Below are 14,608 nucleotides of genomic sequence, written 5' to 3' on the forward strand. Positions count from 1 at the left end.
GGATGGCTGGACTAGATGATCTTTAAAGGTCCCTTGTGACCCAAACCATTCTAAGATTATACAATTTTTCCATGTCATAGCTTCCAGTCAACTCAAAGTCAGTAAATGCCTCCATTCTCATCACAGTGAAATATATCACAAAGTCAATGACATGACAAAAGCCATGAATTCTGGTATCACAGTTTACTTTTATTTATGTGCAGACTCAGAAAACAAAGTACTGTTTGCTGAAGTAAGGCTGAGAAAGTAATATCCATTTGTCATCCATGTAATTACTGTACAGCTCCAGCATTATTCAGAACAGAGCAACGTACAAATTCATTATAGCCAGATCAAAGCCAGGCTTCCCCAGCATTAGCTGCCAGAAGATAATGCAGTTGATGAAGTAACATCAGAGGACAGGAGGGACATGGAGACCAAAGCTTGTGCAATGTTCTCACTACAAGTCCATGGAAACAACACTAGGTACAAGACATGCAGATTCTTTCAGTAGGAGTTTTCTAGCCTTGCCAACTGGAAATTTCAGACTTCAAGAAATGATTCAGACATCAAGCCATTACTTCCTCCAGTCTGCTCTGTGCTTAAATCCAATAAGAGATAAATAAACTGTAAAAAAAAAATTCAACTAACTCCTACATCCATGAATAACCCAACCACAGAATTTTATACTCTATAACCTACACTCTAAAAGGTCATCAGTTGATGAGACCTTAACTCTCTAGCCCTAGTCTGGATAATTTAAAATGTTTATAATTCCTGCCATAACTTCTCTGACTGATTCTTAATAAAGCATATAACTGCCATTAGCATAGACAAAATAATCACCCTTAAAAAAAACAAAAAAAAAGGAAAAAAGCCTAAAGCAGGTTCACATTACTTAATGGGCATATGAGTTGAAAGATAGATTGACATAAAACTTTTACCGATGTTCCTTCTAAATGATCTTTTTATCTCAGGGTTGTACAAGTTAGAGACATAAATGTTGGGACAGGCTTGGCTACAGTGACCATGAGATCATGGAAGAAACTGATGCACAGGAAGTTCCACCTGAACACGAGGAAGAACTTTACTGTGTTGGTGACTCTGCACTGGAACAACAGATTGTCCAGGGAGGTTGTGATGTCTCCCTCCCTGGAGATATTCAAAATCTGTCTGTACTCAATCCTGTGCAATATGTTATAGGAAGACCATGCCTGAGTAGGGACACTATACCAGATGACCCCATCAGAGGTCCCTTCCAACCTTACACATTCTGTGATTCTATTTTGTTTTGTTGAAATACAGAGAAAACAGCAAGAAACATTTTCTACAGCAGATACCAGAGCTCTGAATGAAGATAAGAAATTGGCAAAGATAATGGAACTGTAACATGCAAACAAACGTTAGAAAGGCCTATACTGCCTTGAAAAACAAAAGACACAAGAGAAAAAAAAAACAGAGGAAAAGGATCTGGACACTCCTCTCAAGAACCTACAATATAATTCATGTTGTCAAGTCATAAAATCTCTCAATCATCAAGCATCATAAATCCAATGGCAAAAACTCCCATCTACCTCTGAAAAGGTTCTTCATATAAAATTATAGTACAAAGGACAACAGTGTACCACTAATACAAATTACTCTAAACTGAAATCAAAGCAGTCTGATGTATGTCAAGTTTCAGTCCCACTTTGGACTTACACGCTGACTTCACTGACTTTTCACTGTGCTGCAAGTTACACAACTGGAGAGAGGTGTATAAAGGGTGTATTTATCTTGCAATGAAATCTTTGCATGAAAACCAAAACTAAAAACATAAAAATTGCCTTACGATGTTTATAAAATCTACCAATCCAATGTTAGGAAGCGCTTTTTTGGTCACCCTTGTAGCCTGGGCTGCATTATGCTGCAATCTTCAACAATATAGAGGTGGTAGATCTCAGCAACTTCTCACCTAGAATCACAGTTAGAGGAACCACCTACTCCAAAAGCCTGTGGTTAGGAGACAGCAGCCACTATTCAGCTAGCTCTTTCTTTGCTCTGAGAGATCACAGGAAAAGGCTTCTGGTTGTCTCAGTGCCATTTACTGTGTCAGCTCCTATTTACTCCAACAGTAAAGGCAGTGGATCAGACAGAAGCATCTTGTTTCTTTTATGAAGGGCTGTGTATCATATAGTGGATATCTTTTTTTCCCCCTAAGATTATTTTCTTTTGCAAGAACACAAGATAATAAAACTACTTCCATTATGGAAAAGCTTTGTGACAGTGTTACATACATAACTCCTGCCTCTGTTGTCTCACTTTGCTGTAGGGTAGTAAGAAGAATTTATGTCAAGTGAGGCATGCAATTAAAATTTCATTTACTGTGCCTCTGAATTTGGAGGAATGCAAGTTTTCAGTATGCATTGCACACCTGAAATACTGCAGAATATTCTGAAAAAAAAAAGGTCAGATCCCACAGCTCTTAATTTGAGAAGTAGCATTGGTAAAGTCTTTTTACCTAAATTTCTCTCTGTATCTGTTCCTCTGACTGAATGAGAGATAATACCTTTGATTTGCCTTATTACAGAAGTTTCCAACAGACACTTACTAATAATTCTAATTATTGAGATTACTAATTATAAATGGCACAAAAGAAACTCAAGATAATAGCTTTGTTTTCCAAACATGAATTAAAAGTCTCACAATGAATTAGGTTCAACGCCACACACAAAGTAGCACAGAGAAAACTATGTATTTTAAGTCCTAGTAATAAATGAGCCCTAAACAAGGAATGGGTCCTATAGAAAAACTAGTATGCGACCATGTTTCACAATGCATACCTACAAAAAAGTCAATTAGTAATATCCACACTACATTCACCTGGTCACTTACTAACAACTTGATTCACTTCATTTTACAAACTATATATTTAGTTACGGAGTTTTAAATGGAATTTATGCAAAAAGTAACATTACTTGTACAGCTTTTCAATAATAATTTTTTCAGGAGTGAGATTTAGTATAAATTATACACAAAATGCTTTAGGTTTTATTAGAAAATAAGATAACAATCCTGCAAGAGGACTTTGTCCAAACTTGAGCTTTTGATAAGACATGTGCAAGTTTAAAGGCAAGCAGGCCCACACATCAGAGCTAGTGTGTTACAGAAAGAAAACAGAATAGTGACATGTATGCAGGCTGCACAGAGGACTGCTTAATGACGCGGACACATTACTGTCCTCAGTCACTTAAGGTCAATGTTACTATTAATGTTTAGGCTTAGTTATGGCAACAAGAAAACCTACTGACAGAGGAGAAAAGAACGGACAAAACAGTCTCTTGGGCAGTAAAATTTCCTTTTGTAGACAATTAGGAACTCATGAGGGGTGAATATCCAGGCAGCTTATATAGGGGATTAATAACCCTATATAATGATTCATAACTGAACATAAGTAACGTATGCAAATAAAATTACAGGAGCTATTGTGAGATTTTCAGTGACTGCAGGTGGACAAGAACTTGAAGACTAGATTTGACATGAGTATACCTTTCCATGGCATACCATATACTAGTATAATGCTGGAGTCACTGGTCATTGCTGACTAATAAGAGAGTTCTTGGTTATAGAAGTTTTAGATATATGCTGCAGTTCTGCAGGCAGATGTGTGAAAAATCATAGACATCTACAAATCTGACCATAGTCATGTCTCCTTAACATAAGAAAGATGTATTTACATATATTTTGTTCACACATTTTTGGATCGTATACAAGATACAGAAGCAATATGATGATATGAAAAAGCAGTCAATCATTCAAGTCAGAAACTTACTATTTTTCATTATAAATATTATCATAAAATTTACAATATATGAGTGTTTTCGGTGTATGTTATTCTTAAGCACATGCAAGGACCTGAAAATGCAAAAATCTGGTTTAATTTGTATCATAAAGTTCTACACAGGGGAAATTCTTCTAAAATAAAACAGGTATGGGTTTCTTTATTATTTTGAACTAAAACAACAACACATACTATGTCTTACCTAGTAATTCATACAAAGAATTCAGAATAGATTTCCATGCTTCTCCAGCTTCCTTCCCAGCTACATCTGCAAAATGAGCTGCACTGCTGTATACATTCAAGCGATCAATACATTCAAGAACAAGGTTGATCATACCCTAAAAAAAAGTATTTTTTAGGTGCAAACAAAAAAAGTTTACAGAAATCTAAGAAAACACATCATGAAGGATAGCATATGCAAAACACAAGAATATATACATGAAGTCAAACAAGCAATCCCTATGGAAAGTTTTCCTTGGTTGTGATAATAAAAACCTACCATTTAGTATGGTCAAATTAAAACAAAAAAAGGTATAATTTTAGACAATTTTCTATTCTTGAAGAGATTTAGGCATCTGAAAAATTATAGGCAACTATCACTGCCAAAGAAATAATAGATAATATTAAACAAGACACTTAAAGCATGCTTATTAAACCAAAACATGCTTCTGCATCAAGAGATTAAACTATAACTAAAGAAACTAATTCACACATAAGAAGAAAATTATGGTTAGAATTCAGAGCACTAATATTTAACTTTTTTAAAAAAGAAAAAGGAAGCAAGGCCTTAAATGAATTTTTTTAAATAAACAGGAAAATCAACACATCTAGAGAGTTTATAAATATAGCAAATAGTTTGAGTCTTACAGGATAAAAAAACCCAAAACAATGTAAACATACTCCACATTAGATAGCAACACTACAGATATTGTGAAAGAATACTTGCAGATAACATGGTGGAAAATCAGGAGTAAAACTGAAAGAACTACCTCTTCTTGGAAGAGGTTCTGGCGGTTCTTCAGTGCTCGGAGCCTATTTTGTTTGTTTTCATGCTCCAAATGTTCATCAGGAGGGTGAAAGTAGCCAATCAAGTCCTGAAGGCTCAGACTGACTGACTCAATAGGCAAATCGACGGTGGAAGACTTTACTTTTTTGCTGAGAGCATCAAGGCCCCTATAAAAAGATGCAAAGTCTCCTGAATATTGAAAAATTAATTTATCGTTCAAACTCTTTATTTATTTAAAAGCTAAGTTTGTTTAGATGCCAAAGCTTGAATCATTTTCTGACAGCCAAGTAACTCCTCAAAAATTATATGTCTGCCCATTCTCTACTTAATAATCCACCACAAAATCCCTTCCGAAACATAACCTAAAAGCATCAAAAATGTTGTTTCTCTTACATTTTTTTTTGAAATCCAGAAAACACTTTAATATTCTATCTACACGTAGTAGTTTCAGAGGCAGAGGAAAAGAAAAAGAAAAGTTACTGTAAATCCATACAAAGCATCATGAAGCTGGAATGGACAGAAGTTAAAGAAACCAGTTCTGTGGTGCCAAAGAGGGTCCAGATAGACCATGGAGGCTCTCAAACACATCTCTAACCTGTTCTTAAGCCTTCTTCAGTGCTGAAGACTCAGCACTTCCACACACTCCATCCCAGCAATCCATTAGTCTTTTTGTTTCCTTAATCCCCAGTTTCCGATTGGCCTTGCAGTAGTCTATGATCAGTTTCTCCTAGAAGTGGAGGGCTGACTGTCCTCTAACATGTTGCACCTGCCTCGGCTGAGCTGAATCCCCAACAAACTCCATAATCCAATTTTCCCTCAGTGCTGGGCTTTCCAGACCCCTGATATAACTCTCTCCTCCATTTAAACCTCATCTTTATTGAAACACAGGCGAGACCTCACCAGCACTATGCAGCAAGTGGAAGGCGAGGGCTTTCCCTTGCACATCCCTTGCACATCCGTCAGGAAGATGATGGTGGGCAGGGGGTTTGCCCCAGCAAGGGCTGCAGGAGGCCCTCAAGAACCTTCTGCAAGGAGCAGGAGGAACAATGAGGGAGAGAGAAACTGGGGTGAAGAAGGCTTGGGAAAATAACACCCATGCTCTAGGAAGAAGGAAAGGTCTGGAGATCTCGAAGCTCTGCAGCAGCCAGCCAGGGCCCGAAGTGCTGGGAGAGAAGCAGCCCTGAGCAGAAGGGCCCACACCCTGGTGGCACAAAGCAGGGAAGAGTAGGATTATTTGGCATATGATTTCTCTTATGACTTATTCTGCATTCTGCCATTGTAAGACAGTTATTTTGCTAGCTTATTTTTGAGTAAAGCCCAATTATGTAGCAACAAGGTCCTTTTTGTGTTCACTAGTGGTCTTTAGATCAGCATAAACAGAGCAGAGCAGCCCACCACGCCCATACAGTCACCCACTCAGCCTCATACCCATCTCCCTCTTTTCTTTCCTTGAAGGCACCAAAGGTTCCCAGCAACCTAACCCACGACTGTCCTTGCCAATCCTTTCTCCTGAGCTGTACAGCACCTGGCTTGCTCCCAGGATTCATCTCCTGGCCATGATATGGAGCACAAGCCTCATTTCATACTCTGCTTCTTGCTGGATTAAGATAAAATATTTGGGACAGGGTGGGGGTGGGGGTGATATGCTTGTTGTTTGATATTTGGTTTGGGTTTTTTGTGTGGCTGGTTTCATTTTTCAAATCTCTTACAATAAATGCAATGTTTCAAAAGGATAGCTACAAAAGTTATCTTTAAAATTTAATTTTTATTCTGAACCCGTTATCCAAAGTGCAATTTTTCTACTGCCTTCGTGGGAAAGAACACTTAGAAGAATGATTTTCATCCTCTCCAATTCAGCTTTTTCTTCTTGGAGTAACATCCTGCCAACACTGAACTGTTTAAACACTACCTTGTACTCCCTGTGCAATCCACAAAAATCTCCACTGTAATTTAGCAATACCTTAATTTGCGAAACCTTATCATTAAATTCCCTTTCTCTGTCCTTATCTTTTATGGCATTCTTAGAAGCTTCTAAGAAGCTGTATCATTTCGGAAGTGACCTAGGGCTTACATTTCTTTTGTATTTTAAATGTCATATCGGAGGCAATTCTCCTGATAGATGATTTTCTCTGTTGTTATTTAAGTACCTTGTTAAATGTTTTTCAACAAATTGACATCTGTATGTCTTTGGCTGTGCAACGATTTATGATATAGTTGCTTCAGGTCACCACCTCCCACACTGTTTTTTTCTTGTCACAAATGAATTCTTACGAAATTCTTATCATTCTATATAGTCTTATTGCTTATCATTCTTTTTCTAATACAAGCTACACTGATGAATGGGCCTTTCATCAATTACTGAAATTAGAAACAATTGAGAATTAGCATTTTGTCAGTGTTATTTAGGAGGAGATTTGGAATAGGAAGATAAATGCAAATTGCATAAATCTGACAGGATTTTAAAATGGCTAATTACTATAACACATTTTTCAATGTTTCAAAATATTAAAGAAAAAAGTAGCATTAAAAGGGAACGAGTAAGCAAAGTGTAATGGGAAGGTAGAAAGAAGGTATAATTTTTAAGAAAAAATTTTCTTGAGACTATGAATTTCTTCAGTATATTTGTGTTTTTAACAAATCTGTAGTCATACGATTATCTCCTTCTTCCAGGTTTTTCAAGGAAGAGAACTCTTAAAAACTATACTTAGAAAAGGAAAAGCTAAATGATGCACCACATGACTTAAAGCAAATGTTGGAAAGGAAAAACCTCTCTTTTATGGTTTGTTTGCATTTTCAGTATGTTATGCATTTAAATCAAGATTGAACGATAAACTGGTATTAGAAGACAGAGAAAAGAAACTCACCGGTATCTCTCAAGGCCCTTATCTGCTGATAACACATAGAGGATTGACAAAGTCTGCTTTGAGAGGCATTCAGCTATTTTTTTTTCTGAAGGCTAAATTGTTCACGGTTGTGTTAATGGCCACTTTGAATAAAATAGAAGAGAAAAAAAAGAAAAAGGATAAAAACATAATTTTAAAAGCATACCTTATAAACCTGTTGAAAAGGAAGACTGTACTACGGATGACACGTGCTGTACGGGATTCTTCATTCTGAGATCTAGACAGTGTTAAACCATCATCCATGTGACCTTCATGGTGCATTATTGCCTGCAAAACAAAAATAAGGAGCAGTTACTGCAAAATGAAACATTATTTGCAAATAAGAAGTTTGAAAACTCACACAGTAAGGGAGGTTAGGAAATGATGAAGTAATATACAGAAATAACTATTTGATTAAAAACAGATAATTCCATGTTTTAGTTCCTCATTTCCAAGGACAGACTTTACTGAGCCAGCAGGTTCAGTGCCATAATAATCTCAAAGCCACAGCTTTTGTAAACAGTATATTTTGTTTAAAAAATCTAAGGAGTTTTGCTTGCTGTTTGTTTTTATCAATGTTAAAAGCAGCAAACCCCTAAAGCAGACATGGTTATAACAGGTATTCTTTACTGGTTCTGTTTTCTAAGAGTGTTATTGGCCTTCTTTTCTTTGAGTGAATGCTTTGAGTGATTTCCAATAACTTACAGTTTTTCATGTTTAGTTATAATGGTTCTGAAGGTATTCAATCCATTCTACATAAATATTTTAAACCAGTTATGGTAACAAGTTTTTTTCATACAGGTACATGTATACACACACACACGCAATTTATAAGACTTGCATTACTAAATTATTTAGTAAGGTAACTTATTTTGAATTATTTTAGAATTATTTAGGTATTACAATTATTATGATTGATAATTTTTTTAGTATTATAATCACTAAAATTGTACACGTATAGAAACTGTTTCCTAAATATTACCTTTATAGAATTTTATAGATTATATATGCGTTTATATTTATACACACATACGATACAGACAAATTTTATATATAAAATTATAAGGTATGTCCTTTGGTCCAGCTTTGTAGTTCTGGTATGTAAAACAGTTATGGAAAATACTACAGTGTAAAGTCGTAAAATAATATTTTTCCTACTTTATGATGCTGAGATAGCATTTATTGGCTATTATTATTCTATAAAAGAAATCTTTCAGGGCTCAAGACTTGAACATTCCAGATCAAAAAGTAATACACTTACAATGTGGAAAGAAGTACTTTGAACTAAAAGCATCCTCAATCCAAATTATACTGAAGAAAGGAATTTTAGCACATTCTATAGGCTGTTACTAATATTTAATTTGAAATCAAGTATATCCAGATTTATCAATGTTTGTAGGTTAATGTCTAGAGGCTGACACATGCACTTTGTTTGCCTTTCAGTTTAAAAATTCAGTACATCACTTAACTTTTTTCAATATGTGACTGAAAAGAAACCCAATCTTTCACATGGTAAGCATGCTAAGGCATGCTTAAAATATTTGAAACCCAGAAATTAGTTGTTTCATATAGTTCCCTCCATTTCCTACCCCCACCCACCCTATCAAACTGTGACTGAATGAAATAGATTCCTATTTAGAGTCTTACCTTTCGCTGCACAGAACCCATTCTTACAGACTTTGCATCAGCAGACTGGTACGTAAGCCATAGGCCTGTATCTACATGTTGTATAAAGCATATTGAATCTCCATACTTTATTTCAGGTGCTCCCATTCCATCCACCTCTTTTCTTGTCCCTATGTCCAGCTTTTCCTGAAGAAGACAAAAATGTATACATGAACAATAACTAACATGTTAATATTTGCATAAACCATTAAATATCAGGCATTTGTCCAAAACAGGACCTAAAAGGATATTTGAGATCCTTCTTTCAATTAATTATTAAAAAAAAATGAGAAAAACTGCTAATTAAAGACACAGAGAGAGAAATCCCATCAACACAAAAACCTCACTTATTCATTTCACCTGCATAGAAAGAACTCGGATCATAATTGACAGTATGTCATTATTGAAACATAAAAGCTTACAAAACAACCCCAAATACTTTGACTCCCCTAGCTGAACCAGGCATTAACCTTCATAAGCTTTTTCTTGGGAATTTGGGGTTTTTTTTCCAACCTGGAAAAGATGAGCACCATTCAACTGTCACTGAGAGATGGCCTTTAACCTATCACTGCCCAACAGCAGGCTCAGTATTTCCTGAGAAAAGCAATCCATTTCTGTGTGTTTGTGACTAGTCTGCAAACTAAGAATGGCATGACAGCAGTTGCTTCAGGAGAGGAAATGTAGTATCCCAAACAATACTATAGTTTGTGACGGTAATCGGAGGTGTTTCCCCAACACCTAGCTCTTCTAAGAACCAACTCCTCCCCCACAGACATCAGTTTATAAAACAAATAATCCATGCATCCTGCTTCACAACAGATCATCCATGTCTCCAAAACGATATGGTTCAACTGACTGATATGCCTATTCCACTGTACATTCAATGTGGAACATAACCCCCTTAAGCAAATACAGCTTCAACATTCTCTGCTCCTCCTGATAGCAGTAGACGACAAGCATCTTCCTTCAGCTAATCAGAGTAATGTTACAAATAGTGAGACAAAAACTTCTACTTGTTCCATCTTTCTACAATCAGGAAAGAGTAGAAGAATAATTACACCATACACATGTGCCTTGGCAATGTGGGAAGGCAGTTTCACAGTAAAAGATGACGAAGATTAATTTCTTTAAATGAACAGACAAATTAGAGATCATTGTCTGCATTTTTAAAAGCATTTCTTAAATGCTTACAGATGTCCTGTAATCAGATTTTCAGCCTACAATTATGAATGCATTCTGCAGCATTATGAAGTAAAATTTGTGATTACTTTTCATAACTTTAAGCTTTCAGATATAAAACATTCATCAATGAAGGTTTTTTTCAGATTGTTTCTGGATACAGATGTTAATTTTAATACCATGTAAATGGCTGATTCCTTAAGTGTTGAAATTCTTATTAAAATCTTGTCCATTTGATACATGCTAATAACTGATTTATTAGTAATCTGATGCCAATAACTGAGTTATTGTGTGCTTCTATTTCATTATTAATTCATTATTTTGTTCATAGCATTTCTCTAAGTGTTGCATTCAATTCTTTCAAAAGCTAACACAAATAACCTGAGTGTCATGACAGTTGGAAATTGAAAAGACACTTACAATACGACATTGCAAACAAATGATGATATAAGAAAAATTAAGTTAGGTCCCACTATTGTATGAAGAAAAAGACAGCCTGATTTCAAGCTCTAGTCCTTCAAATTCTCTTCATAACTACAAGATAGTGTGAACCTGTGTGAATGTACTGTACTTTTACGTTGTAAGATTTTCCTTTTTCAAGTCTCACAACTAATTTTTTAAGGTATGAATATAAGGATTCACAAATTTTCTCATAAAGCACTGTAAATAACATGAGGGATTATTTACTTAAAATCTTATTCCATACTTTGTTTAAAATTCACTGGCAGGAACAAGGAGGTTTTTGGGTTTTTTGTGGTTTTAGGTTTTTTTGATATTGAAATCTTCATAGAATTAACATTAAATTTACTTAGCATAAAAATTGCAGTACCAACAATTTGTCAAACAAGATCTCTGTCCTCAGCAACATAAGTACACTAACAGCTTTATGTGTAGACTTAGAGCCCAGACTGAATTCAATCCCATAATCTCTTTCCTGCAAAAAAATATAGTAGCCAGGAAAGCATAGTGTAAAAATTGGACTAAATATAGGATAGAAATGGAAGACTAGAGGATGATCTGGGGCAGTAGGCATTAGAGCATTCATTTGGAGACATTGAGATTTTTGGGGAAGTGAACAGGAACCACAAATTGTTTATAAAGGGGAAGATTTTAATGGAATGCTCGTTTTATGTCAATAAACAGTAGGTAGTACAGTAGAGAAAGTAGATATAATAAATCAATCTATTATCCACTGTAAAATACTGTTCACCAGTGAAAATTGGGATCTGAAAAACATCAGAAATCACCACGTCACCAATTAATAATTGCACATTGGTAGAGATATTAAATTATGCTAGTTTCCAGCCTCCTACACACTTACCACATATGTAACCTGTCATTACTTAACCATCTGTTAATTCTTCCTACTGCATTTTTACACAGCAAACCTTAAGTTTTATTGCAGTCTACACCCATTCTAGACCCATTCTCAGACCATATACTTTTTCTAAACAAGGGTCAAAAATCTTCATTTATTACACTGGAACAAACAATCGGGTTTTGCAACAGTCTGTAATGCAAAGCAACAAGAGTGAATTGGAAATGAACAGATTTAATGAACAATATATCAGATTTTCTCCAGAAGGATGTGCTCTTTATAAATAGTTTGTATAGTTTGTGAACAATCTTCACACTTTTGTTGTGGGCTAAACAAACAAAATCATTTAAAATGGTTTCATCTTACTGTTGAAAAAATTATTCTATGAAGCCTCACCTTAAATGTGTTATTTCACTCTAATGTTTCTGTTTAATTTCTTATAACATTCCAAAATGGATTCCCATGATTAAGGTCTGTCCTTTCAACTTTACCTCTTGTCATCCGACCCAACCTATAACTTTTGTGGCATACTTTTAGTCAGGACTGATATTCTAAAAGATCTCACTGGTTGCAAGAAGCTAATTCATTACTGCTTTTTAAGCTGATATTAATATATATTCTATGACTTTTTTTTTTTTTTAAGAAAAAGTTGAAGACAAAAATACAAGCCATAAAATTTTATTTAAATTGATATATTTCTGTCCACTGGAAAATACTACAGACAGAAAAAGTGGACTAGGTACAAAATATATAAACAATTCCAAATTGGTAAAATTACCTTATTTCAGTGGGAGAGTGACATTAAACCAATGCTTTCTATTAAAATGAATCAATATTGAGCAAATGGAAGAGAGAAAAAAAATACTCAAAACTTGATCACTATAAACTCAAGTCTAAAAAAGAGACATATGTTTGGGGGATAAATTGTAGATATCTGTGGACATCCTGTGCTGAGTGAAGCGAGACCAAAAGAACAAAAAAAAAGAAAAATATTTTTTTAATTTCAGATGCTTGAAAGGCTTCAGCTTTATAGTTCTCTTCTGGCTTACTTTTTAAATGCAGTACTGGGAAGCTAATATGTTTAAGATGATGAGCCCTTGCAAATAATAAGGGTAAAACAATAATAAATGATAAGCCTTTACATTTGCATCTGAATCTTCAGACTTACAGGGAATACATTTTCAATATTTTCTCCACAAACATTGAAAGCTGTTTTTTATTCAGGAATTGAAGTTATTATTTACTAACATGCTTGAAGGAACCTAGTCTTTAATACTTTCTTCTCCCTTATTTGTTTTTGCCTATTTAGAGCTAACTTACTCTTGCACAACAAGTGGGATCTTCATAATTCTTCTCACTTTTCTTCTATTTTTCAGGTAGTGAAAGGAAGAATTTTGACTGCGGCAAAATAAAAAGGACTGAAATTCCTATAAGAAATATCTAGCTCCTTGAAATACTTCCAGGTATTAATGTTCTGTAGTCAATAAAGAAGGTTAGGGACTCCCTCTTATCCACAAATAATTTTTTGTGTGCTAACAGCACAAGGGAAAGGTTGAATGATTTTTTTCATACATGCTCAGAGGCAAAGAGACCCTAAGCCTGCTTACCTTCTCTACAGAAACCTTCCTAGAACTGCTATAATTTTGAAATCTTTAACACTCTTTTCCAGAGAAGGAAGGCACCTGAAAATTTTTAATGCCTGTATCCTAATAAAGTGAAACATGACACTCCTATAGAAGTCCAAAGCAGGAGACTGAATCACAGAATGGGTCAGGTTGGAAGGGACCACAGTGGGTCATCTGGTCCAACCTCCTTGCTCAAGCAGGGTCATCCTAGAGCACATGGCACAGGATTGCATCCAGACTGGATTCATCCCCAGCAATGAAGTGCAAACCATATACTCCTCCCCTGTGGTATCTCTGTAATTCCTGTCAAATAAGTCTTCAGTTAAAATGAATGTGGACATCCACAACATTTACTTCAAATATGATCTTCAAAACTTTCAATTTCTTTGAAAATCCGTATTTAAGCATCAGTAAGATTGTATTTTTCATGTGCTGATTAGTTTATAGACCTCTCTGAGAATTCTCTCATGGTACTTCAAGAATTGATTACCATAACATGTTTCTACCTGCCCCAAAGGCTTTTATCTCTGCTGTGCTCAGCATAGAATAAGTTTGGTCACTAAAAACAACTAAACAAAATATGCTAACCTTTTATTTTGAGCATGGTAGAACAAAACCATTTCAAAATATAAATTCTCAAAATAATTCAAATAAGCAATTTCAGGTTAAAAAAAAATAAAAAGAAAAAACTTCAAATACTTCAATTATCTAATCTCCAAAACACATGTGCATATACTCCTCAGGAAAAAAGAGACAAACCACCTTATTCATATCCACAAAAGATATTCCGTATTGCTAACAATTCTTGCCTTCAAGTATATTTTCGACTAAATAAAACATGTAACAGTAGAGTGTAGTATATTGTTCCTCTCTTTTTGAAATAACCCCTGCTGAAAACCCATCTTGAAAATCAGTGAATGGATTATTCTATCCCTCTTGCTTTAAAGTGTTGAGATCTATAATAGCTGCAACAGGAAATCCCCAATGTAGCTGCACTGCATTGCCTTAAAATATTTAAGCATTTCTATGACTTTTCTAATTGGTTTTAAAAAAGATACATTGTCTGCATGTCATAACAATCATCTGAAATACAGTCTTTGTTATCAGAATGCAAAAGTCTATATACCTGCTTTT

The 14,608-nt window shown here is 35.0% G+C and overlaps 1 protein-coding gene across 1 annotated transcript in view; it reads right to left on the reverse strand.

Annotated features, from left to right (window-relative positions):
* Positions 1–14,608, reverse strand: part of RYR2 (ryanodine receptor 2) — a 379,203-nt gene that overhangs the window by 180,638 nt on the left and 183,957 nt on the right. The window contains exons 13-16 of the mRNA XM_029965125.1: positions 9,335–9,499; positions 7,854–7,975; positions 4,789–4,972; positions 4,002–4,137 (exon numbers count right to left, since the gene is read on the reverse strand). Of these exons, the coding sequence (XP_029820985.1) occupies positions 4,002–4,137; positions 4,789–4,972; positions 7,854–7,975; positions 9,335–9,499 (607 nt within the window). The remainder of the gene's footprint in view (positions 1–4,001; positions 4,138–4,788; positions 4,973–7,853; positions 7,976–9,334; positions 9,500–14,608) is intronic.

This window comes from Manacus vitellinus, unplaced genomic scaffold (assembly GCF_001715985.3).
Source record: "Manacus vitellinus isolate BGI_N305 unplaced genomic scaffold, ASM171598v3 scaffold_8_pilon, whole genome shotgun sequence".
In the NCBI taxonomy this organism is placed as follows: domain Eukaryota; kingdom Metazoa; phylum Chordata; class Aves; order Passeriformes; family Pipridae; genus Manacus; species Manacus vitellinus.